This window comes from Globicephala melas, chromosome 1 (genome assembly GCF_963455315.2).
Source record: "Globicephala melas chromosome 1, mGloMel1.2, whole genome shotgun sequence".
Lineage (NCBI taxonomy): Eukaryota > Metazoa > Chordata > Mammalia > Artiodactyla > Delphinidae > Globicephala > Globicephala melas.
The window spans coordinates 165,729,282-165,751,140 of record NC_083314.1 but is presented as its reverse complement, the minus strand read 5'-3'; the positions used below and the strand labels follow the sequence as shown (position 1 = coordinate 165,751,140).

The following is a 21,859-nucleotide window of genomic DNA, read 5'->3' as shown; positions in this document are numbered from 1 at the left end:
TGCAGCCGCGCCTCGCACGCCTGGCCCGCGCCGCCCGCGGGGGCGGGAGATTCAAACGGCCCTAGCGCGGCCGGCCAGGTTGCGCGCGGCCGCGGTGACCTCCCGCCAGCGGTGCGCCGACCAGCGCGCCTCCCGGGCCGGAGCGGCAGCTCCGGCGGGGCCGCGTTTCCGGAGCGGGAAAGTGATTAAGTCTAGCACTGGTTTGGAGAATGCGGTTTGCAGAGTGGGGCGGAACCCTGTCCGGCGAGGGTCTGCTTTTAGGAGGGTAGGCTGCTGAGGGTCTACGCGGAGAGCGAAATCTCAGCGTCAACAGGCACCGTCACGATGACTGTTGACCGGTTGGAGAGGTGTGCCGGGAACTCCGCACCAACTCATCTGTCAACAGATTATTTACTGGCTGTCCACTCCGTGCCGCGTGTGCAAGGCTGGGGAACATGGTGAGAGGGCCCCGTGTGGCCTTGGCGGAGCTCGCGGTCTCCCTGGGGAGGCCCATGTGGGGCCACACTTACGATCCAGGGCGATCCCTGAAGTGTGCCCGTGGATCCGGGGCGCTGCTGGCGGATATTAACAGAGGTGCGCCAACCAAGTGTGACTTGGGTGCCCCAGCAGAAGCTGAGTGTACGGAGTGTGGAGGGGAACTCGGAGGTTCACCCAAGGCTGCGCAGGAGGGTTAGGTATGGCTTTCCAGCCGAGGTTACTCTTGGCCCGGGTTTTGAAGGAACAATGGAGTTATCCAGGCAGACTGAGGATGGGCGGGGTTAGGGTGATCCTGGCAGGGAACACAGCACATGCAAAAGCATGAAGGTGTAGTTGAATGTTATCATCAGGGGTACCACGGTGTTTGGTTGGAGCACAGGGTACAAGGAGGGGAAGAGCAAGATATTCCTGCAGGGGCTGGGTCTCAAAAGGTCTGGAGTGCAAGACCAAGGAGCACTGGGTGGGGTGGAGAAGGCAGCGATGGTTTCACCCAAAAAGGGCATCAGAATGGAGTCTGGAAAGATGAACTAGGAGTTCTACATGCTCCTGTTGGCGAAAACATCCCAAGAGCAGGAATAGTGTTCAGCTTGGCAACTTCCTAGTTGGGTACCCTTGGGCCACCCACCCAATCCCCATGGGCCTTGTTTCCCTTACCTGTAAGGTGAAGATAAGAGGCTTGTGGTGAGGATTACTAATACCCTATTATTTCCATAAAGCTGTGGTTGTAACATCTGGTGGAAGATGTGGCCCCTTTCCCCTGGGAAAAATGAACGCACTTAAGCCGAGGCTCAGCTCCCTATGTAAGGGGGATCCTCCAGTAAGGAGTTCCTGGGTGAAGTCTACCAGCTCTGTGCCTGACATGAGGCAGGAGCTCAGCAAATGTTTGTTGACAGATGAGCCTCTCTCCTCCCTTCCCTCCTGGGGACTTTCTTTTTTTTTTTTGAATTTTATTTTATTTATTTTGTTATACAGCAGCGTCTTATTCTGTATTTTATACATATTAGTGTATACATGTCAATCCCAACCTCCCAATTCATCCCCCCACCACCACTCCGCCCACCACTTTCCCCCCTTGGTGTCCATAGTTTGTTCTCTACATCTGTGTCTCTATATCTGCCTTGCAAACCGGTTCATCTGTACCATTTTTCTAGGTTTCACATATATGCGTTAATATCTGATACTTGTTTTTCTCTTTGTGACTTACTGCATTCTGTATTACAGTCTCTAGATCCATACACGTGTCTGCAAATGACCCAATTTCCTTCCTTTTTATGGCTGAGTAATATTCCATAGCGTATATGTACCACATCTTTATCCATTCATCTGTCGATGGGAATTTAGGTTGCTTCCATGACCTGGCTATTGTAAATAGTGCTGCAGTGAACATTGGGGTGCATGTGTCTTTTTGAATTATGGTTTTCTCAGGGTATATGCCCAGTAGTGGGATTGCTGGGTCATATGGTAATTCTATGTTTAGTTTTTTAAGGAACCTCCATACCTTTCTCCGTAGTGGCGGTATCAATTTACATTCCCACCAACAGTGCAAGAGGGTTCCCTTTTCTCCACACCGCCTCCAGCATTTGTTGTTTGTAGATTTTCTGATGATACCCATTCTAACTGGTGTGAGGTGATACCTCATTGTAGTTTTGATTTGCATTTCTCTAATGATTAGTGATGTTGAGCAGCTTTTCATGTGCTTCTTGGCCATCTGTATGTCTTCTTTGGAGAAATGTCTATTTAGGTCTTCTGCCCATTTTCTGATTCGGCTGTTTGTTTTTTTAACATTGAGCTGCATGAGCTGTTTATATATTTTGGAGATTAATCCTTTGTCCATTGATTCGTTTGCAAATATTTTCTCCCATTCTGAGGGTTGTCTTTTCGTCTTGTTTGTAGTTTGCTTTGCAAAAGCTTTTAAATTTCATTAGGTCCCATTTGTTTATTTTTGGTTTTATTTCCATAACTCTAGGAGGTGGATCAAAAAAGATCTTGCTGTGATTTATGTCAAAGAGTATTCTTCCTATGTTTTCCTCTAAGAGTTTTATAATGTCCAGTCTTATGTTTAGGTCTCTAGTCCATTTTTTTTTTTTTTTTTTTTTTTGCGATACCCGGGCCTCTCACTGTTGTGGCCTCTCCCGTTGCGGAGCACAGGCTCCGGACGCACAGGCTCAGCGGCCATGGCTCACGAGTGCAGCCGCTCCGCAGCATGTGGGATCTTCCCGGACCGGGGCATGAACCCGTGTCCCCTGCCTCGGCAGGTGGACTCTCAACCACTGCGCCACCAGGGAAGCCCTCTAATCCATTTTGAGCTTATTTTTGTGTATGGTGTTAGGGAGTGTTCTAGTTTCATTCTTTTACATGTAGCTGTGCAGTTTTCCCAGCACCACTTATTGAAGAGATTGTCTTTTCTCCATTGTATATCCTTGCCTCCTTTGTCATAGATTAGTTGATCATAGGTGTGTGGGTTAATCTCTGGGCTTTCTATCCTGTTCCGTTGATCTATATTTCTGTTTTTGTGCCAGTACCATATTGTCTTGATTACTGTAGCTTTGTAGTATAGTCTGAAGTCAGGGAGTCTGATTCCTCCAGCTCCGTTTTTTTCCCTCAAGACTGCTTGGGCTATTTGGGGTCTTTGTGTCTCCATACAAATTTTAAGATTTTTTGTTCTAGTTCTGTAAAAAATGCCACTGGTAATTTGATAGGGATTGCATTGAATCTGTAGATTGCTCTGGGTAGTATAGTCATTTTCACAATATTGATTCTTCCAATCCAAGAACATGGTATATCTTTCCATCTGTTTGTGTCATCTTTGATTTCTTTCATCAGTGTCTTATAGTTTTCTGAGTACAGGTCTTTCACCTCCTTAGGTAGGTTTATTCCTAGGTATTTTATTCTTTTTGTTGCAATGGTGAATGGGCTTGTTTCCTTAATTTCTCTTTTTGATCTTTTGTTGTGAGTATATAGGAATGCAAGAGATTTCTGTGCATTAATTTTGTATCCTGCAACTTTACAAATTCATTGATTAGTAGTTTTCTGGTGGCATCTTTAGGATTCTCTATGTATAATATCATGTCATCTGCAAACAGTGACAGTTTGACTTCTTCTTTTCCAATTTGTATTCCTTTTATTTCTTTTTCTTCTCTGATTGCCGTGGCTGGGACTTCCAAAACTATGCTGAATAATAGTGGTGAGAATGGACATCCTTGTCTTGTTCCTGATCTTAGAGGAAATGCTTTCAGTTTTTCACCATTGAGAATGATGTTTGCTGTGGGTTTGTCGTATATGGCCTTTATTATGTTGAGGTAGGTTCCCCCTATGCCCACTTTCTGGAGAGTTTTTATCATAAATGGGAGTTGAATTTTGTCAGACGGTTTTTTTGCATCTACTGAGATGATTATATGGTTTTTCTTGTTCAATTTGTTAATATGGTGTATCACATTGATTGATTTGTGTATATTGAAGAATCCTTGCATCCCTGGGATAAATCCCACTTGATCATGGTGTATTATCCTTTTAATGTGTTGTTGGATTCTGTTTGCTAGTATTTTGCTGAGGATTTTTGCGTCTATACTCATCAGTGATATTGGTCTGTAATTTTCTTTTTTTGTAGTATCTTTGTCTGGTTTTGGTATCAGGGTGATGGTGGCCTCATAGAATGAGTTTGGGAGTGTTCCTTCCTCTGCAATTTTTTGGAAGAGTTTGAGAAGGATGAGTGTTAGCTCTTCTCTAAATGTTTGATAGAATTCAGCTGTGAAGCCATCTGGTCCTGCACTTTTGTTTGTTGGAAGATTTTTAATCACAGTTTCAATTTCATTACTTGTGATTGGTCTGTTCATATTTTCTGTTTCTTCCTGGTTCAGTCTTGGAAAGTTATACCTTTCTAAGAATTTGTCCATTTCTTCCAGGTTGTCCATTCTATTGGCATAGAGTTGCTTGTAGTAGTCTCTTAGGATGCTTTGTATTTCTGCGGTGTCTGTTGTAACTTCTCCTTTTTCATTTCTAATTTTATTGACTTGAGTCCTCTCCCTGTTTTTCTTGATGAATCTGGCTAAAGGTTTATCAATTTTGTTTATCTTCTCAACGAACCAGCCTTTAGTTTTATTCATTTTGCTGTTGTTTTCTTCGTTTCTATTTCATTTATTTCTGCTCTGATCTTTTTTTTTTTTTTGCGGTACGCGGGCCTCTCACTGTTGTGGCATCTCCCGTTGCGGAGCACAGGCTCCAGACGCGCAGGCTCAGTGGCCATGGCTCACGGGCCTAGCCACTCCACGGCATGTGGGATCTTCCCAGACCGGGGCATGAACCCGTGTCCCCTGCATCGGCAGGTGGACTCTCAACCACTACGCCACCAGGGAAGCCCTCTGCTCTGATCTTTATGATTTCTTTCCTTCTACTAACTTTGGGTTTTGTTTATTCTTCTTTCTCTAGTTCCTTTAGCTGTAAGGTTAGATTGTTCATTTGAGATTTTTCTTGTTTCTTGAGGTAGGCTTGTATTGCTATAAACTTCCCTCTTAGAACTGCTTTTGCTGCATCCCATTGGTTTTGGATCATCGTGTTTTCGTTGTAATTTGTCTCTAGATATTTTTTGATTTCCTCTTTGATTTCTTCAGTGATCTTTTGGTTATTTAGTAACGTATTGTTTAGCCTCCATGTGTTTGTGTTTTTTTCCCTGTAATTAATTTCTAATCTCATAGCATTGTGGTCCGAAAAGATGCTTGATATGATTTCAATTTTCTTAAATTTACCGAGGCTTGATTTGTGATGCAAGCTGGGATCTATCCTGAAGAATGTTCCATGTGCACTTGAGAAGAAAGTGTAATCTGCTGTTTTTGGATGGAATGTCCTATAAATATCAATTAAATCTATCTCATCTATTGTGTCATTTAAAGCTTGTGTTTCCTTATTAATTTTGTGTTTGGATGATCTGTCCATTGGTGTGAGGTGTTAAAGTCCCCAACTATTATTGTGTTACTGTCGATTTCCTTTTTTTTTTTTTTTTTTTTTCGATTTCCTTTTTTATAGATGTTAGCAGTTGCCTTACGTATTGAGGTGCTCCTATGTTGGGTGCATATATATTTATAATTGTTATATCTTCTTCTTGGATTGATCCCTTGATCATTATGTAGTGTCCTTCCTTGTCTCTTGTAACATTCTTTATTTTAAAGCCTATTTTATCTGATATGAGTATTGCTGCTCCAGATTTATTTGCTTTCCATTTGCATGGAATATCTTTTTCCATCCCTCCTGGGGACTTTTCTCACAAAGAGATTCTTTAGCCATTGCGTCTGGTGGGCAAGTGTCTGTCTCCTGATGTCGGGGTGGGTGGGGACAGCTGCTGTGGTCAGAGAGGGCTCTGTCTCCCTTTGCAGAGATGAGGTCACAGCAGGTCACTGCAGGAACACCACGGCCCTGGTAGACTGTCTAGTCTGCTGTGCCTTCATTCACCAAATGAGGAAACTGAGGCCCAGAGAGAAGTGGGGAGGGGGGATGCTCTCGTCCTAGTGGTGAGTGGTTGGGAGACCTGGGCTGTCATCCCACCTCTATGTGGCCTGGGGCACCTTCCTCTGAGCCTCTACTTTCTTATCTGTAAAGCCAGGATGATCACACCTCCAAGGGCAGGTGTGAATGTTCTAGGAGAGGCTGGCACACCTTAGGTGCCTATTGGTGGAAGTTGTCTCTGTATCTGACTTACTGGATTGTATCTCACTCTTCTCCCAGACTGTAAACTCCTTGAAGATGGAAGCTGTGTTTGTCTGTTGGGGAGTGCAGGGTAGGGACAAAAGACTACTACTTATTCTTAGCCCAGGTACTCCGTGTCTGGCTAAGAAAACACACCCAGAGCGGTTAGAGAGGGAGTCTGTCAAAGGACTGATGTGTACGGTAGAGGATATGCAGGTGGGTCATGGGTACAGGGCTCCACCTTTTAGAAGGTGCCCTCTCATCTTCCACCCTGCCTCGGCGATTGCTCACAGCAGCACCCTGCAGTGCCTGGAGTGCTCTCTTTGAGAGATGAAGACTGTCAGGCTCAAAGGGAACTCAGGTGTGTTGGACTTGAAAGCCAGTGCTCTCTTCACCACAGCATGGAGTTGTACCCGTCGTCCTTCCATACATCTTTGAGCAGATTTGTCACCCACGTGGCCCACCCTCCCAGGCCCTAGCCGCCTCCGAGCTCCTCTCTGCTCTCACTATCCTGTCCCCCTCAGCAGGCTGCTGCCCTCTGCTCCTTGCCTTTGGCCAAGCTCATAGAGGATCCTGGGGAGGCCTGTCCAGGCTGCCTTGACCCCTGCCTGGATCACGGCCTGCCTTTAGCCGACCATTCTTGTTTTGTTTTTGTTTTTAATTATCAGGTATACCTGGATTCTATTCCTGGCTCTCCTTTCTGATGGTATGAACTTAAGCAAGTAAATTGACTTCTCTGAGCCTCAGTTCCCTCAACTGTGAAATAGGAGTGACAGTGCCTTCTTCAGCTTGTTGTGAGAAGTTAAAGGTTGTTGGCATGTGGAAAGTAGGCGAGACCAGTGTCCCAGAGAGACTCATTTTAAGGAGCAGATTGATACGGTGGATAGACAGGTAAATTTAAATAATCGTGATCTAAAAGTCTGCCCTAATTTCTCTGTGAGAATGATTCCTTTAGGATTGAGAGAGGGATCAGAGGTGGCTTACCAATGGAGGTGACTTTGAGCAGAACTTCTTCTAGTCGGATAGGGATGGGATGGTACAGAGATGCACGTGGTATGGAGAGAATAGTAGGCAGTCTAAGATTGTGTGAGAAGAGAAGGGACGATGTGACAGATAAGGTAGGAGGCCAAAAGTGTTAGTATTAGACCCTGGGGGTCTTTAGTACCAGGTTAAGAAATGTGGGCAGAGGGCGCCACTGAGGAGTCTGAGCAAGGAAGCAGCTTGTTTCAGGTTTGAGGTTTAAAAAGATCATGAATGGCTTGTAGAGCGGGATGGCGATGGGGGTGGGCAGTAGGGAGATGAGAGACAAGCTTCTGTCTTTTCTGGGGGAGAGAGTATGAGGGAGAGTTCTCAGACAGGCTGAGGGACTGGGGAGTGTGGGGAGGAAGTAGGTAGGGGCACCAGCCCTGGGGTCTGAGTGACTAGGTACTTGGTACAGATCTTGATTTCCTCGTCCAGTCTTGGGTAAGACACTTTACCTTTTTGAGCCTCGGTTTCCTCGTCTGTAAAGTGGGATCAGTGTGGTTAGCTTGCAGTGAGATGCCCCAGAATATTAGCCCAAAACACAGGTGGCTAAGGAGATATTGCCTGGGTCTGTTCCAACCCACACTAACACTTTTTTTTTTTTTTTGGTTAATGACCCATGACACCAAATACCTCATATAGCCTTTATTTTTCTCCACCCCAGGCCTTGCCCACAGGTCAACCCAACATCAGCAGCAATGTGCTGATATTATTCTGTTCCCTTTTTTCTCACTTCTGGCTGTAAGTACTTTTCCATGCTACTACACAGTCTCCCTCCCCAGCACAGCTAACTGGTACAGGTCATTCTGATGAACTGACGGGAAATATGCCCTTGGCGGGACAGGGCCCTGGACACAGTGAACTGGCTGGCAACCTGGCCAGGGGTACAAGAAACAGTGGATACCTGTTACGTCCCACACTCCTTAACCCATCCAGCTCTGCCTACCTAACATCCCTTCTTGGTCTGCTCCCACGCACTTCACACTTAACAAAAACGCCTGGTGAGGTGGACCTCTCAGTCTTTCCTCTCCTGTTTGTCCCACAGTGTTCTCAGTAACTGGAAGTCGACCATCTACTTATTCACTTAAGCCAAAGCCTGGGGGTCCTTGTGTTTGGCCAAGTTCATGGGGGATCAGGGAGGCTGGGTATTTTAGGATGAAAAAGTCATTCTGGCTTCCTCCCTCACCCTCATTCCCCACATCTAATCCGCCAGCAAAGCAAGCCTGTCTCCTAAATTGATCTGTTTTGTCTACTTTTCTCTCTTGCCTCAGACCAAATCAAGTCGGTGACTTCTCTCATTTGAATGCCTGCAATCTCCTCCTCTTCCAAGCCACTGCATTTTCTCTACAGTAACCAGAACAATCGTTAAGACATTTTTCTTAAAACTCTTCTGTTTTCCCTACTAGGCCTTGTACGATCCGTTGCCTGCTCCCCTTGTGCCATGTGATCCATCGCTGTCCACCTACAGCCCTGCTGGCCTCCCCAGGTTCCTGAGCACATCACATGCTTTTGTCCGGGTCTTCCCCTGCTAGCTTTCTCTTGCTAGTATTTCAAGCCTTAGCCCAAATGTTACCTATCTGACCTATATCTCCTCCCCCGTCCCAGTTTTTCTCGCTTTTTTTTTTTTTACTGAGGTAAAACACACATAACATAAAATTGACCATTTTAACCATTTTTAATTGTATATAGTTCAGTGGCATTAAGTACGTTTACAGTGTTGTGCCTTGCCTATCCTTCACACAACACCATCTGTAATAATACTCTGTGTGTGTGTGTGTCTTTCCCACTAGAATTAAGCTCCATGAGAACAGGGAGAGGGTTAGTTTTCTTTTTCCTTGCTACACCTGGCAGTGGTAATAGGCATTCATGGAATGAATGAGTACATGCTGCCACGTATTGAGTACTTACTGTGTGCTTGGCACTCCAAAGTCCTTTACAAACATTTCATTCAGTCTTTTTTTTTTTTTTTTTTTTGGTTGTGCTGGGTCTTCGTTGCTGGGCGCGGGCTTTCTCTGATTGCGGCAAGCGGGGGTTAGTCTTTGTTGTGGTGTGTGGGCTTTTCATTGCGGTGGCTTCTCTTGTTACGGAGCACGGGCTCTAAGCACACGGGCTTCAGTAGTTGTGGCACGTGGGCTCAGTAGCTGCGGCTTGCAGGCTTTAGAGCACAGGCTCAGTAGTTGTGGCGCACGGGCTTAGTTGCTCCGCGGCATGTGGGATCTTCCCGGACCAGGGATCGAAGCCGTGTCCCCTGCATTGGCAGGCGGATTCTTAATCACTGCACCAGCAGGGAAGTGCTTCATTTAGTCTTGACAACAGCCCTGGAAGTGGTCATTGCCTCCCTTTTTACAGATGAGGGTACAGCTCAGAGAGGTTAAAGCTGCTAGAGAGGGACTTCCCTGGTAAAGCAGTGGTTGAGAATCTGCCTGCCAATGCAGGGGACACAGGTTCGAACCCTGGTCTGGGAAGATCCCACATGCCGCGGAGCAACTAAGCCCGCGTACCACAACTACTGAAGCCCGTGCGCCTAGAGCCCATGCTCTGCAACAAGAGAAGCCACTGCAATGAGAAGCCCGTGCACCGCAACAAAGAGTAGCCCCTGCTCGCCGCAACTAGAGAAAGCCCGCGCGCAGCAACGAAGACCCAACGCAGACAAAAGTAAATAAATAAAATAAATAAATTTAAAAAAAAAAAAGCTTCCATAGAGGTCAACCATGGTCACAGAAGCAGGGTTGAACAAACCACAGCTCTGGCAGATGAATCCAATTCCCTTTATCCTAAGGAATGTGCATTTCTAATGTGGGAAAAGGGGTTTCAAAGAGGCTACTTGGAGGGGAGGAGTTCAACCCCGGGAGAATAGAAGTTGGGTGAAACACAGAACTGCCTCAACAGAGTCAAAACTGGGCCAGTCACAACCTGTAGAAGCTCAACCTGCAGAGGCTCAACCTACACAGCCTTGATGGATTGTAGGCCTTTGGCTATTTCGCCATCTTCGGTACTTTGTTCTCTTCCCCCAGGATAGTCAGCAGAAATGGCCTGGAAATTCCAGGCCACTCCCTTTGTGTTCATATACCATGGAATGCGGAGCTGGAGAGGCTGAGGCTCTAGGACCTACTGGAAGAAAGGAAGGGAGGGAGGGAGGAAGAATGGGGTGCTGTTTAGGCCCACAGAGGAGCCTGAGAAGGTCTCTTGGAGTTCTCTTTCCATTTGTAGCCTTGGGTAGAGTCTGCATCCCTTTTCCGTAGAATGGAGGAGAGGTGGGTTAGATTAGATTAGAGCTGTGCCTGAGCAGCACCTGGGACAGACCCTAGGTGTTATAACACCAGCATTGATTTATTGAGCACTTACTATGTTATTACTTTTACAGTATTAGCTCAATTAGTCATAGACATCACAACAGGGTGTGAGTACTATTATTATCCCCGTTTTACTGAGGAGGAAACTGAATCATGAAGAGATTAAATAACTTTGTCCAAGGTCAAACAGCTAGAAAGCAGCTGAGCACATATTCTGGCTCCTCTTAACCACCACTTGCTAGTCTACCACTTTTGCATCTGGGTAGCTGCGAATTGCCCTCATTAGAGTTTGGGAGCCTGATTAGACAACTGAACTGTCTTTCACAACCTTAAAGACCAGGGCTCAATAAAGATTTATTTCCAAAGCTGCTTATGTGGGGGAGAAAAGGCTTTCGACACAATTTGGGCTGGATTGGAATTGAGATAGCCGCGGAGAAAGTCAGTTCTCAGAGGTCTTGAGGAGACAAGGCAGCAGCAGTTAGTTTAAGGAGTGAAGGGCTCAGGGCTGAGGCTTTCAGCTGCCCGGGATCGTGCTAGGTGCAACAGCCCTTCTTGTCACCCATAGGTGATTTCCTTTCCCCCTTTTGTAACACCGTCTGTTTGTGTGAGTGTGTATACAGTGTTTGTCTCTTGTTGGACTGCTTAGAGGAAAGCCAAGTTCCTCCCAGGAGTGGTGGCATTTTGGATCAAAGGGCACAGATGGTTTGGTGTGCTTTTATTTAATGAGAACAGCTTTGTGTGTGTGTGGTCTGATTATGGCAGTTATGTATAACCAAAGTTACTAGTGGTTATGTTGGGGTTGGGAGGAGTTGTGAGGGATACTTCACTTAATGTTCTTCAATGTTTTAATTTTTTATAATAAAATTTTAAAAATACATGTAATGTTTCTTGTAGCTTCGATAATATAGGTAAACTACAAAGAAAGAAGTAGAAGTTGTCCATAATCCCATTTTCCAGAGGTTACCATTATCAATATTGAATGTATTTCCTTCCACACATTTTTATATGTGTATGCTTTTTCTTTTCCACAAATAGGATGATGGGCTGTTTTTCAATCTGTTTATATTACTTGGCAATGATTCAGTAAATAAATCTCTGAAAGCATCACTTTTAATGGCTTCGTCCTGTTTTATCATCAATATACCACATATTATCTAGCCAGTCCCCTACTCCTGAGTGTATGGGTTGCTCCATTTTTTGTTGTTTTTTTAATGTTATGAAGAATACAGTAGAGAATATTTGTGGATCCTAATCTTTGGGTGTATTTATTATTTGGTTCTTCTCAGATAAATTCTGAGAAGTGGAATTGCTGGGCATTTCTTCTCACTTTTTTTTTTAGAGTTTTTGATGAATATTGCCTAATTAGAGCAGGAAAATGATTGCCATTTCTGACATGGAGTATTTGCCTGGGTTTTTCAGGACAGGAAGATGCCACCCAAGCGTATAACTAAGAGAAGGTCACCCCCCGAAGATGCCCTCCCCAAAAGCAAGAAGGTGAAGGGTAAGTTGGCCTTGGCCTCTACTTCAGTATGGGTGGCCTCTTGGCACCCCCAGAATCTGGAACTGGGCTCCCTGAGATTTGAAGCTGAGGGGCCTGGAAGTCCAGGAACTCCACCCAGCTGGAGAGTCTCCTGTAGCTCACTGAATCCCACCCTCTGGGAATCTTAAAGGGGCAGAGACTTGCCTAAAAGCACTCAGATACTGGCAAAAAACTAGACCCTAGGGCTTTGCCCCAGGCAGTAATGCATCATGGTTAAGACCATTGACCTCCAGACTGGGTTCAAGTCCTGGCTCTGCCACTTTCTAGCTACATATAGCTTTGAGCAAATCACTAACCTCACTGAGCTTGGACTACTACCCCATTCATAAAATGGGCAACCTCACTGGGCTGTCCTGAGGAAAATGAGATCATGTCCTGGTAGCACTGGAGGGAGGTGGCTGTGGTCTCCTCTCTCCTTGGACCCTGGAGGGAGTCAGGGAGGAGAGAGAGCCACCCCCAATCTGGGAGGGGGGAATATGGACCCACACTCAGACACTGTCTGTCTTTTGCAGACCCTGGTAACCAGGCAGTGAGGGTCGTTGCCTCCCGCCGCGTTCCAGGCGCCCGCTCCTGCCAAGGTGCCTGCGGGCCAAGCCCTCCTGACCAGAAAGCCCGACCAGGTGGCTGCTTGCCCAGCACACCCGCACCCTCTGCGCAGCCGCAGCAGACCTGGCAGCCTGGCCACACCCCCAGGGGGAGGGGCTGGACGCCATTGGCTGTCCGGGACTACGGGCGGTCGCTGTTGGCCACCAGATGGCCCTGTGCCGCACACTGGTTGGCGTGTTCCTCTCTGCAAAAGCCTGTGCGGCCTCTTAACTCCTACCCCTTCCTTTTCAGCTGCCTGTCCGCTCCCACATAGGAGCGGAGTGGGGGTCAGTGTACCTATGTCCAGGGGTTAAGTCACAGCCTGAGGATGCACTGCAAACTCTACTAATTATTCTGTGACCTTCTCTGAGACTCTGTTCCCTTTTCTGTAAAGTGGGATCCTAAGAATGGAAGGTCTCTAGCATAATGTGAGGGGCTGCAAGGCAGTCTAACACTAGTAAGCAGTCGGTAAAGGGGTAGACGTTATTATGCCCTGATAGTATGGTTCCCGACCAAGAACAACCTATCAGGAAAACTAGCTTGTGTCCCCACTGTTCTTTAGCCCTCTCCACCAAGATTCATTTGCCGATTTTGAGTGTCTCGTTTCCATTTCCTTCCACTCACATTAATAATGTGATCAGTTTTTAATCTGCACAAAAACCCTATGAGATAAGTACTTTTGTTATCCTCGTTTCACAGATGAGGAAACTTAGGCTTGGAGAGGTCAGATGGTCTGTGGCAGGGCAGGGGCTTGAACCCAGGTCTGTGTGATCACAGAGCCTGTGCAGTGACCTCTTCTCTCTCCCATCATCCTACACACTCAGGGGCTGTCTCCTTCACCCCTCAGTCTCACATAGGTCCCACAACACAGAACCGGGTTTGGTGCTGACGCTGGGCCAGGGCGACGTGGGCCAGCTGGGGCTGGGCGAGAATGTGATGGAGAGGAAGAAGCCAGCCCTGGTGCCCATTCTAGAGGACATCGTGCAAGCTGAGGCTGGGGGCATGCACACTGTGTGTCTAAGCAAAAGTGGCCAGGTAGGTTGGGCGTGGCACAGGATGGGACAGGGCCTGGGGTTAGTAGGGGGCTTGGGGAAGGAGCTTTGAACCACACGCATTACTCTGTGGAGATGGAGCTGGCTAGACAAGCAGGGATTGGCCTAAACAAGAACGGACGGAGAGGCCAGGCCTTGCACTAATGGGGGCATCCTGGGCACAGGTCTACTCCTTCGGCTGCAATGATGAGGGTGCCCTGGGAAGGGACACATCAGTGGAGGGCTCAGAGATGGTCCCTGGGAAAGTGGAACTGCAAGAGAAGGTGGTACAGGTGTCAGCAGGAGACAGTCACACAGCGGCCCTCACCGAGGATGGCCGTGTCTTCCTTTGGGGCTCCTTCCGGGTAAGACTGGGTCTGGAAGACGTCATGGGGGCTGGTGGGCAGAATTAACTGGTGGGGCCCCAAAGATAACCCATCATGAGACCCCTGTTTTACTTACTGGGGAAATCAAGGCCCTGGGCAGAGCTTGGGCCCAGACCCAGGTTTCTGGCTTCTTCATCCAGGCCTGTCCACACCACTGCTGTTCCCTGGACTCTGATGTTATGATGTGTGCGTCTTGGGAAAGGGGTGGGTCAAGGATGCCTTTGGGCTGAGGCTAAGCCAGGAAGCCTACTGACCCATCTCCCTGCCTTCAACCTCCCCCCCGCCTTCCCAGCCTTCTTCCACACTTCTCAGGGGTTTGGGGGCACATCTCAGAACTTCCAGGACAGGAGAGTGTGGTTTAAAAAGCAGATACAGCGTTAAAATTGTTTTTGGTACTTTAGTATTCAATTTATTTTGAAATGTCAAAAATAAAGGAATCTGATGTTTCCTCATTGGGGCTGGTTTTAAATTTTTTTATTGATAATTTCAAACACATAAAAGTAAGCAGAATACTATATTGAACTCTATCTGCTTGCCCCAACAATTATCAGCTTATGACCAAACTTGTTTCATCTTTACTCCCTTCCGTTCCCCAACTCCTTTGTTATTTTAATGCAAATCACAGACCATGTATGATTTCATTCGTAAGTATTGCACTATGTGGCCTGGCTCCTGCCCACTTCTCCATCTCCATCTGGCACCAGTGCCCTTCACCAGACAGCTCCGTGGCTGACTGCAAAGCTGGATCTGGCTGGTATGAGGCAGGAAGAACTGGCTGAAAACTCTTCCGCCCCTCCCTTCCAGGACAATAATGGTGTGATCGGGCTCTTGGAGCCCATGAAAAAGAGCATGGTGCCTGTGCAGGTGCAGCTGAGTACGCCCGTGGTGAAGGTGGCCTCAGGTGAGTCTGCAGGTACTCACTCTGGGCAGGAGTTGGAGAACCTTTTTGGGGGGCTGGCCCAGCCTTGGCCCTTACAGACAAGCCCTGCATCCCTTGCCTTCCTCTCACCCTCAGGAAACGACCACTTGGTGATGCTGACAGTTGATGGCGACCTCTGTACTTTGGGCTGCGGGGAGCAGGGCCAACTGGGCCGCGTGCCTGAATTATTTGCTAATCGTGGTGGCCGGCAGGGCCTCGGTAGGTGGCTTAGGTCCCTCTGGCGGGGCAAGTTGGCAAGCCACCCCCGGTGAAGGTCAGAGGTAGAAGGGATTCTCTGTGTTCAGGCTTGTATCAGGTGGACGTGCGGTGGTAGTTAAGGACTCAGATTCTAGAGCCAGGCTACCCCAGGTTTGAATCGTGGCTCTACCAGCTACTGGCTGTGGGCCCCTGGACATAGTTTCCTCATCTCTAAACCCACCTACCTCTAAACCTACCTCACTGGTTTGTTGTGAAGTTAAATGAGTTTGCATAAAAGACTGTCTGGCACATGGTAAGTTCCAGGTAAATGTTACCCCTATGGCTGTGAGAGTCTGAGTGAGGCACTTGGACTCTCCTGGCCTCAGTTTCCTCTTCTGTATAATAGGGACAAGAGTCCCTGCCTAGCCTCCCTGCGAGGGCTTTAGCAGTGAAGGAGAAACAGATGGGGCAGAGAGGAGAGGCTGTGTGTGTCTGCCACTGACCCTGGCCTGCTCTCTGCCTGCAGAACGACTCCTGGTCCCCAAGTGTGTGATGCTGAAATCCAGGGGAAGCCGGGGCCATGTCAGATTCCAGGATGCCTTCTGTGGTGCCTACTTCACCTTTGCCATCTCCTCTGAGGGCCATGTATATGGCTTTGGCCTCTCCAACTACCATCAGCTAGGTGAGTCCCAAGCCCATCATCCAGGGTCTCCCAGAGTGACCTGGGCTCCAGTCCTGCCTCCACCCCTCATTCATTGTGCACCCTTGGTGGGGTCACCTAACCCCTCAGAGCCTCAGTTTTCTCATCTGTAAAATGAGAATATAAATACCCTGGTGTGGGGTGGGGGCCACACTGGGAGGGGAAGAAGAAGGCAGCTCCTTGGACACCCTCACGCCTGACAGCTCTGTCCTGGCCTCTTCCCCCAGGAACCCCAGGCACAGAATCTTGCTTTGTACCTCAGAACCTGACATCCTTCAAGAACTCCACAAAGTCCTGGGTGGGCTTCTCTGGTGGCCAGCACCATACAGTCTGCATGGATTCAGAAGGTAGGGCCTCCTGGTCCATCTCTGGGTTGGAGGTGGAGTGTTCCCTGGGCACAGGCCTGGCCACACACTGGAGATCGCGGTGCTCGGAACCTGGGCCTGCTCCATGGACTGGGCTGGCTGTGGGTCCACGAGGGTCGCCCCCGTCCCCCAGCGTCCTGGTGTTCTTCCACGTGTGAGTTCAATAGGGGCCTGGGGGGGGTTCTCCCAGGCCTCCCCCAAAACTGAAAAGGACACTTCAGACCTCACCACCCTAGGAATGGGGGACCAGCTCCCACAGATATAAGTGCTAAATGGCCTACCCGGAGCATGCCCTCTGCTACTCCTCGTCTCTCTGCCTCCTCCACAGGAAGAGCATACAGCCTGGGCCGGGCTGAGTATGGGCGGCTGGGCCTTGGGGAAGGTGCCGAGGAGAAGAGCGTACCCACCCTCATCTCCAGGCTGCCCGCCGTCTCCTCAGTGGCTTGTGGGGCCTCTGTGGGATATGCTGTGACCAAGGATGGTGAGTGGGGCTGCGCACAGTCGGTCTGGTTGGAGTCTGGTGGTCGTGGTTCTTACCGAAGTGCCCAGTAGCCTCTGATGTCCACCATCAGATGGAGCTGAGGTGTGGAGAACACTGTTTGTGGTGACGTTGCTTTTGGCCTGATTGTCAGAAGCTCTGGCTTTGATGACAAAATGGGTAAACATGTTATTTTAATAGAAGTGATTTGTTCTGTAGAGGAGAAAAACAGCAAAGGGAGATATATCACTGAGGCCCAGACAAGCAGTAGGACTTGAACCCATGTCTCCAGACTCCTAACTCAGGCTTCTGTTTACATTTTATACCATGGTGACCCTTTTTATTTACAACCTAGTAGGTGCCGGCTTCCCAGGGGGTTGTACTTAGAATTTTATTAGAGAAAGAGGGGTTAGGAGTTGGGGTCCTGGCAAGTACAGCAGAGGAGGGTGTGGACAAGTGGTCACCAAAGCCTGAGTGGAACAGCCATGGAGGCCTTGAGAAATCCGGCTGGCAGAGGTGCTTGACCTGGGATTATCTGGGAAGAGTTCCTGAGGAAGTGGGGCTTGTACTGCACCGTGAAGGTTCAGTCCTTTATGATAAGCAAAGGAGGGCATCCAGAGCAGTCTCAAAGGCAGGTGGTCCTGGGAATGGAGGTGATATGGGGGTTTGGGAAATGGCCAGTGATTGACGGGCCTTGAATGCCACGCCTAGGAGCAGGCAGAAGTTTTTGGCAGTGTGTAAGGACTGCGGTCTCTGGTTGACAGAGCTCTTCTTTGTCCATCATCTCCTTGCTTCCTCCCATCTTCCCTTAACGCCCGGAGGCTGGGACGTTGCCAGGCTGCCACAGGCCCAGGCCAAAATCCACCCTCGTGTGCCAGGCTTCTCACACTACAGAAAGGTGGGGCTTGGGACCCTGGAGATACAGCTGCCCGTATTTCTGTCCTTTGTAGGTCGTGTTTTTGCCTGGGGCATGGGCACCAACTACCAGCTGGGCACAGGACAGGAAGAGGATGTCTGGAGCCCCGTGGAGATGACAGGCAAACAGTTGGAGAACCGTGTGGTCTTATCTGTGTCCAGCGGGGGCCAGCACACAGTCTTACTAGTCAAGGACAAGGAACAGAGTTGATGAAGCGTCTGAGGGCCTGGTTTCCGGCCCCCCCACCTCCCTCCTGGAACAACGAAGCCATGATGTCTACATATTCCAGCAGGCCTCTTCTAGCTCCAAGTACTCTGTCATCTCCTGCCTTTTTCCCATCAGCAGAACAGAATGCTTCTCTTTTTTTTCCCTCCTTTCCCGGAATCATCCTGGGACCTACAGGATGAGGGTGGGATAGATGGAAGAGGGGAGGGGGGTTTAATCAGAAGGAACATTGCTGACCCCACAGCTATGTGGTTAGACCTTTCTCCCTCATCCCTATTTCCCATGGTCCTGGCTGACCCTGGTTTTGCCTATCAAAAACCAAAACTTCCTCTCCTGCGTGTTTGGTGCCCATACTCTGAGAAGTCGGGGCTCTGCCAAGCCCTGCTCTAGTCACGTGCCACTCTTCCTGTCCTTCACAACCCACAGACAGACAAATGGTACCGTCCTGAGACCCAGCTGTCATGGACCTACGCCTGGGGAAACTGGAGAAGGGGCAGGGCTACCCAGCCATGGGCAACCCCAAGCCAAATATTTGGCCCTGAACAGGTGCCCATGGGGCAAAAAGAAAAACAGTGATCCTCCGCTTGATCAAGAAAAAAGCCAGTCAGCCTTTCTCCCAGAAGCACAAAGCATTCTGCCCTTCAGGCCTTGTCTGCCCACCCATCCAACCTGCCTCACCTGCAAGCCAAGGGCCTGAAATCCAGAAAGGAAGCTATGCCTGCAGGGCGGGACCTCGGGGGAGAGGGGAAGGAGGGCTTTATAAGCAAACTTACAGCAATATTGAGAGTGAAGGGAGGGCAGGGAAGAGGGTTGGAGGGGCAGAGACTGGTCCCCAGAAAGGGAAGCAGTAGCTTGTACAGAGGCTGAAAAAATAGAAGAGAATATTGATTTTTTTTTAATGTAAAGTATTTTGGAGGGGAGAGTGAAATCTTTTAACACTTTGAATAAATTTAGAGTTTTATAAAACAGGCCACTTGTTTTCTACATGCTCCCTGCTTTTTTAAGGGAGCACCTGCTGTGTTGGGATGGGCAGAATAACCCCATGCCTGTAGCCCTGGTGAAGACTAGGGCTTCAGTGATGTCAAGAGGTCCTGGTGTGTGCCAGTCAGCTGGGGTTTTTTTTTGTTTGTTTTTTTGTTTTTTGTATGGAACAGTGGCTGTTCTAGACAAATAAAAAAAAAGTTGATTGATTTTTGTTAGGTATTTATGTTTCAGGAATCACTGGATTTTTAAAAAAATTATACTGTATATTGTGTGAGACATGGGATGGATCTTTTAATATCCTAATCCCAAACCGAGATTTTTGAGTACAGTACATCTCTAGAAATACTTATGCTAAGTTTAATGATGTACTGTATCATTTCAAAAGCTAGTATAAATGATTAAACATGATTAACTGCACAGTAACAACTTAATGCATAATGATGTAGATTTTCACAGGCATTTGAGCAACCAAATCATATAGAGCTGACCTGTCCAGTATGGTGGTCAGTACCTACATGTGGCTGTTTACATTTAATTTAAATTTGTAAAAATGTAAAATGGACTTCCTCGGCTGCACTAGCCACATTTCAAGTCCTCAGTAGTCAGAAGTGTCTAGCGCCTATGGTTCTGGGCTATGCAAATACAGAAATTTATAGAACATTTCCATAACTGCAGAAAGTTACAGTGAACAGTGCTGATATAGGAGGTTTGTATATTAGAGCAGGAAAGTTTTACTAGCACCAGGAGGATTCTTCCATATCAGTGACTCTTGGAAAAATGAATATGATGTAAAATAACTTAAAATGTATTCTGTGATTGTTTTTTTTCCTTGAACTTTTAGTTTTGATGCATGTACTATCCTGATTAGAAATTGACTTCTTAGAAGGGAAAAATTACACTTTTGATTTTAGTATTTTCTTTGTGAAGAAGCACCTGTGTGTCTGCTCTTCCCACGCCCACTCCGCCCAAAAAAGTCCCGTTGGATTAGATTTACTGAAGTTTTCCCTTTTGACAATATAGCAGGTTGAAAGTGCCCTATCCTTAATAACAGCTCTTGTGGATTGGGACTTAAAGGGGCCAGGCATTGTGCCGAGCACTTTGCATACAATAATAGCTCATTTGATCGCCTTGTGAAGTGGGAATTGCTGTCCCTCAGGAAAAAGTCCCTGAGAGTTCAAGTGTCTAGCTTGAGGCCAAGCTACCAAGTGGCACAGACTAGGCTAGAATTTAAATCAGCCTCCACCCGAGCCCAGAACCTCAGTTTCTTTTCCTTGTATTGAACATAAGAGTTATAAAGCTCTCTGTAGGTGCTTTACATATGTTAGAACAGTTTCAGGCACATAGCAAAGGCCCCACAAGCCTCTGCTGTTATGACCGTTGAACATTTTAAAGTTCCCTGTAGTTAATAATTGCCTTGTTTTTCACATGCTTAATTTTTTGGTGTAAGTATCATTTATTCGGTGTTCATATCGCTATCAGAAGTGTAAATCCCCTTTTCTGTGTTCAAACACATCAGGTATTCTCAATTTTACCTTTTCTCCCTCCTCCAACCTGAATTGGTTACCCCAAAACAAATGTAATCACCCCATATGGCTCAGCTATAAATAATATTTGCAAAGTCGTAATAATGTAAATGTTAAGTGTTTTGACAAATTATAGTCAGAAGATGGAGAAGTGTGTATGTATGGGGGCAGTCCCTAAAATATCTGGGGCTTCCATGGTGGCGCAGTGGTTGAGAATCCGCCTGCTAATGCAGGGGACACGGGTTCAAGCCCTGGTCCGGGAAGATCCCACATGCCGCGGAGCAACTAGGCCCGTGCGCCACAACTACTGAGCCTGCGCGTCTGGAGCCTGTGCTCCGCAACAAGAGAGGCCGCGATAGTGAGAGGCCCGCGCACCACGATGAAGAGTGGCCCCCGCTTGCCACAACTAGAGTAAGCCCTTGCACAGAAATGAAGACGCAACACACCAAAAATAATAAACTCCTACCCACAACATCTTCTTAAAAATAAATAAATAAAATATCTGAAACTACAAATGAATAGAAAGTATACTATTTAGGGCTTCCCTGGTGGTGCAGTGGTTGAGAGTCCGCCTGCCGATGCAGGGGACACGGGTTCGTGCCCCGGTCCGGGAAGATCCCACGTGCCGCGGAGCGGCGGGGCCCGTGAGCCATGGCCGCTGAGCCTGCGCGTCTGGAGCCTGTGCTCTGCAGCGGGAGAGGCCACAGCAGTGAGAGGCCCGCATACCGAAAAAGAAAAAGAAAGAAAGTATACTATTTAGAAATACACAGATTTTAGGGAAAAGATTTGGAAGTGGTTGCCTCAAGGGACTGGAAGTTGGGACTAGGGATAGATGGGGTAAGGGACAACTGTTTATCGTTTGACATAAATTCAAAAATTTTTTTTCAGTGCCTACCATATCCCAGACATGGTTGTGGGAATTTGATTAGAAAGCGTGAACAAGGATCCTGTCTGATAAAGCTTACATTCTAAATTAAAAATAAACATTTAAAAATCTTCCATAAGTAAAACAATTTTTTTTTTTTTTTTTTTTTTTTTTTGCGGTACGCGGGCCTCTCACTGCTGTGGCCTCTCCCGTTGCGGAGCACAGGCTCCGGACACGCAGGCTCAGTGGCTATGGCTCACGGGCCCAGCCGCTCCGCGGCATGTGGGATCCTCCCAGACCGGGGCACGAACCCGTGTCCCCTGCATCGGCAGGCGGACTCTCAACCACCGCACCACCAGGGAAGCCCAGTAAAATAAATTTTAAAAATGGTAAGCAAAGAGCACAGCACAGGGGCTGGCAAATAGTACTAAATAAAAGAGTTACCAGTTACAATTTGAAGGCCTCCAACTGCCATGTTGGAGAACTTACTGGAAGCCAGGCATTAGGGCAAGTGTTTTTCCCTACTTCTCATTTTATCCTCACAACAAACATGGTATGAGGTAAGCACTGTTATTATCCACGTTAGTCTCAGAGTTTAAATAACCTGCCAAAATAATTAGTGAGAGGGGACTAGGATTTGGGCTCCGTTTGTTCAAATCTATAGCCAAAGCACCC

At 47.7% G+C, this 21,859-nt stretch overlaps 1 protein-coding gene across 7 annotated transcripts in view; it reads left to right on the top strand.

Moving 5' to 3' along the window:
- The window catches only part of RCC1 (regulator of chromosome condensation 1), a 32,428-nt gene extending 11,976 nt beyond the window's left edge, over window positions 1-20,452 (top strand). For 2 of the 7 annotated variants that reach the window (XM_060309044.1, XM_060309043.1), the window contains exons 2-12: window positions 6,822-7,044; window positions 11,889-11,970; window positions 12,522-12,629; window positions 13,442-13,629; window positions 13,811-13,990; window positions 14,816-14,912; window positions 15,027-15,149; window positions 15,655-15,810; window positions 16,056-16,175; window positions 16,522-16,674; window positions 17,622-20,452. In XM_060309044.1, coding sequence (XP_060165027.1) covers window positions 11,898-11,970; window positions 12,522-12,629; window positions 13,442-13,629; window positions 13,811-13,990; window positions 14,816-14,912; window positions 15,027-15,149; window positions 15,655-15,810; window positions 16,056-16,175; window positions 16,522-16,674; window positions 17,622-17,797 — 1,374 coding nt within the window. In that variant the 5' untranslated portion in view covers window positions 6,822-7,044; window positions 11,889-11,897 and the 3' untranslated portion in view covers window positions 17,798-20,452. Of the gene's footprint in view, window positions 1-187; window positions 266-6,821; window positions 7,045-11,888; window positions 11,971-12,521; window positions 12,630-13,441; window positions 13,630-13,810; window positions 13,991-14,815; window positions 14,913-15,026; window positions 15,150-15,654; window positions 15,811-16,055; window positions 16,176-16,521; window positions 16,675-17,621 lie in introns of those variants that run through there. The other 5 variants (XM_030872241.2, XM_030872275.2, XM_030872303.2 and 2 more) reach the window with 3 other exon arrangements.
- Window positions 20,453-21,859: the final 1,407 nt, after the last annotated feature.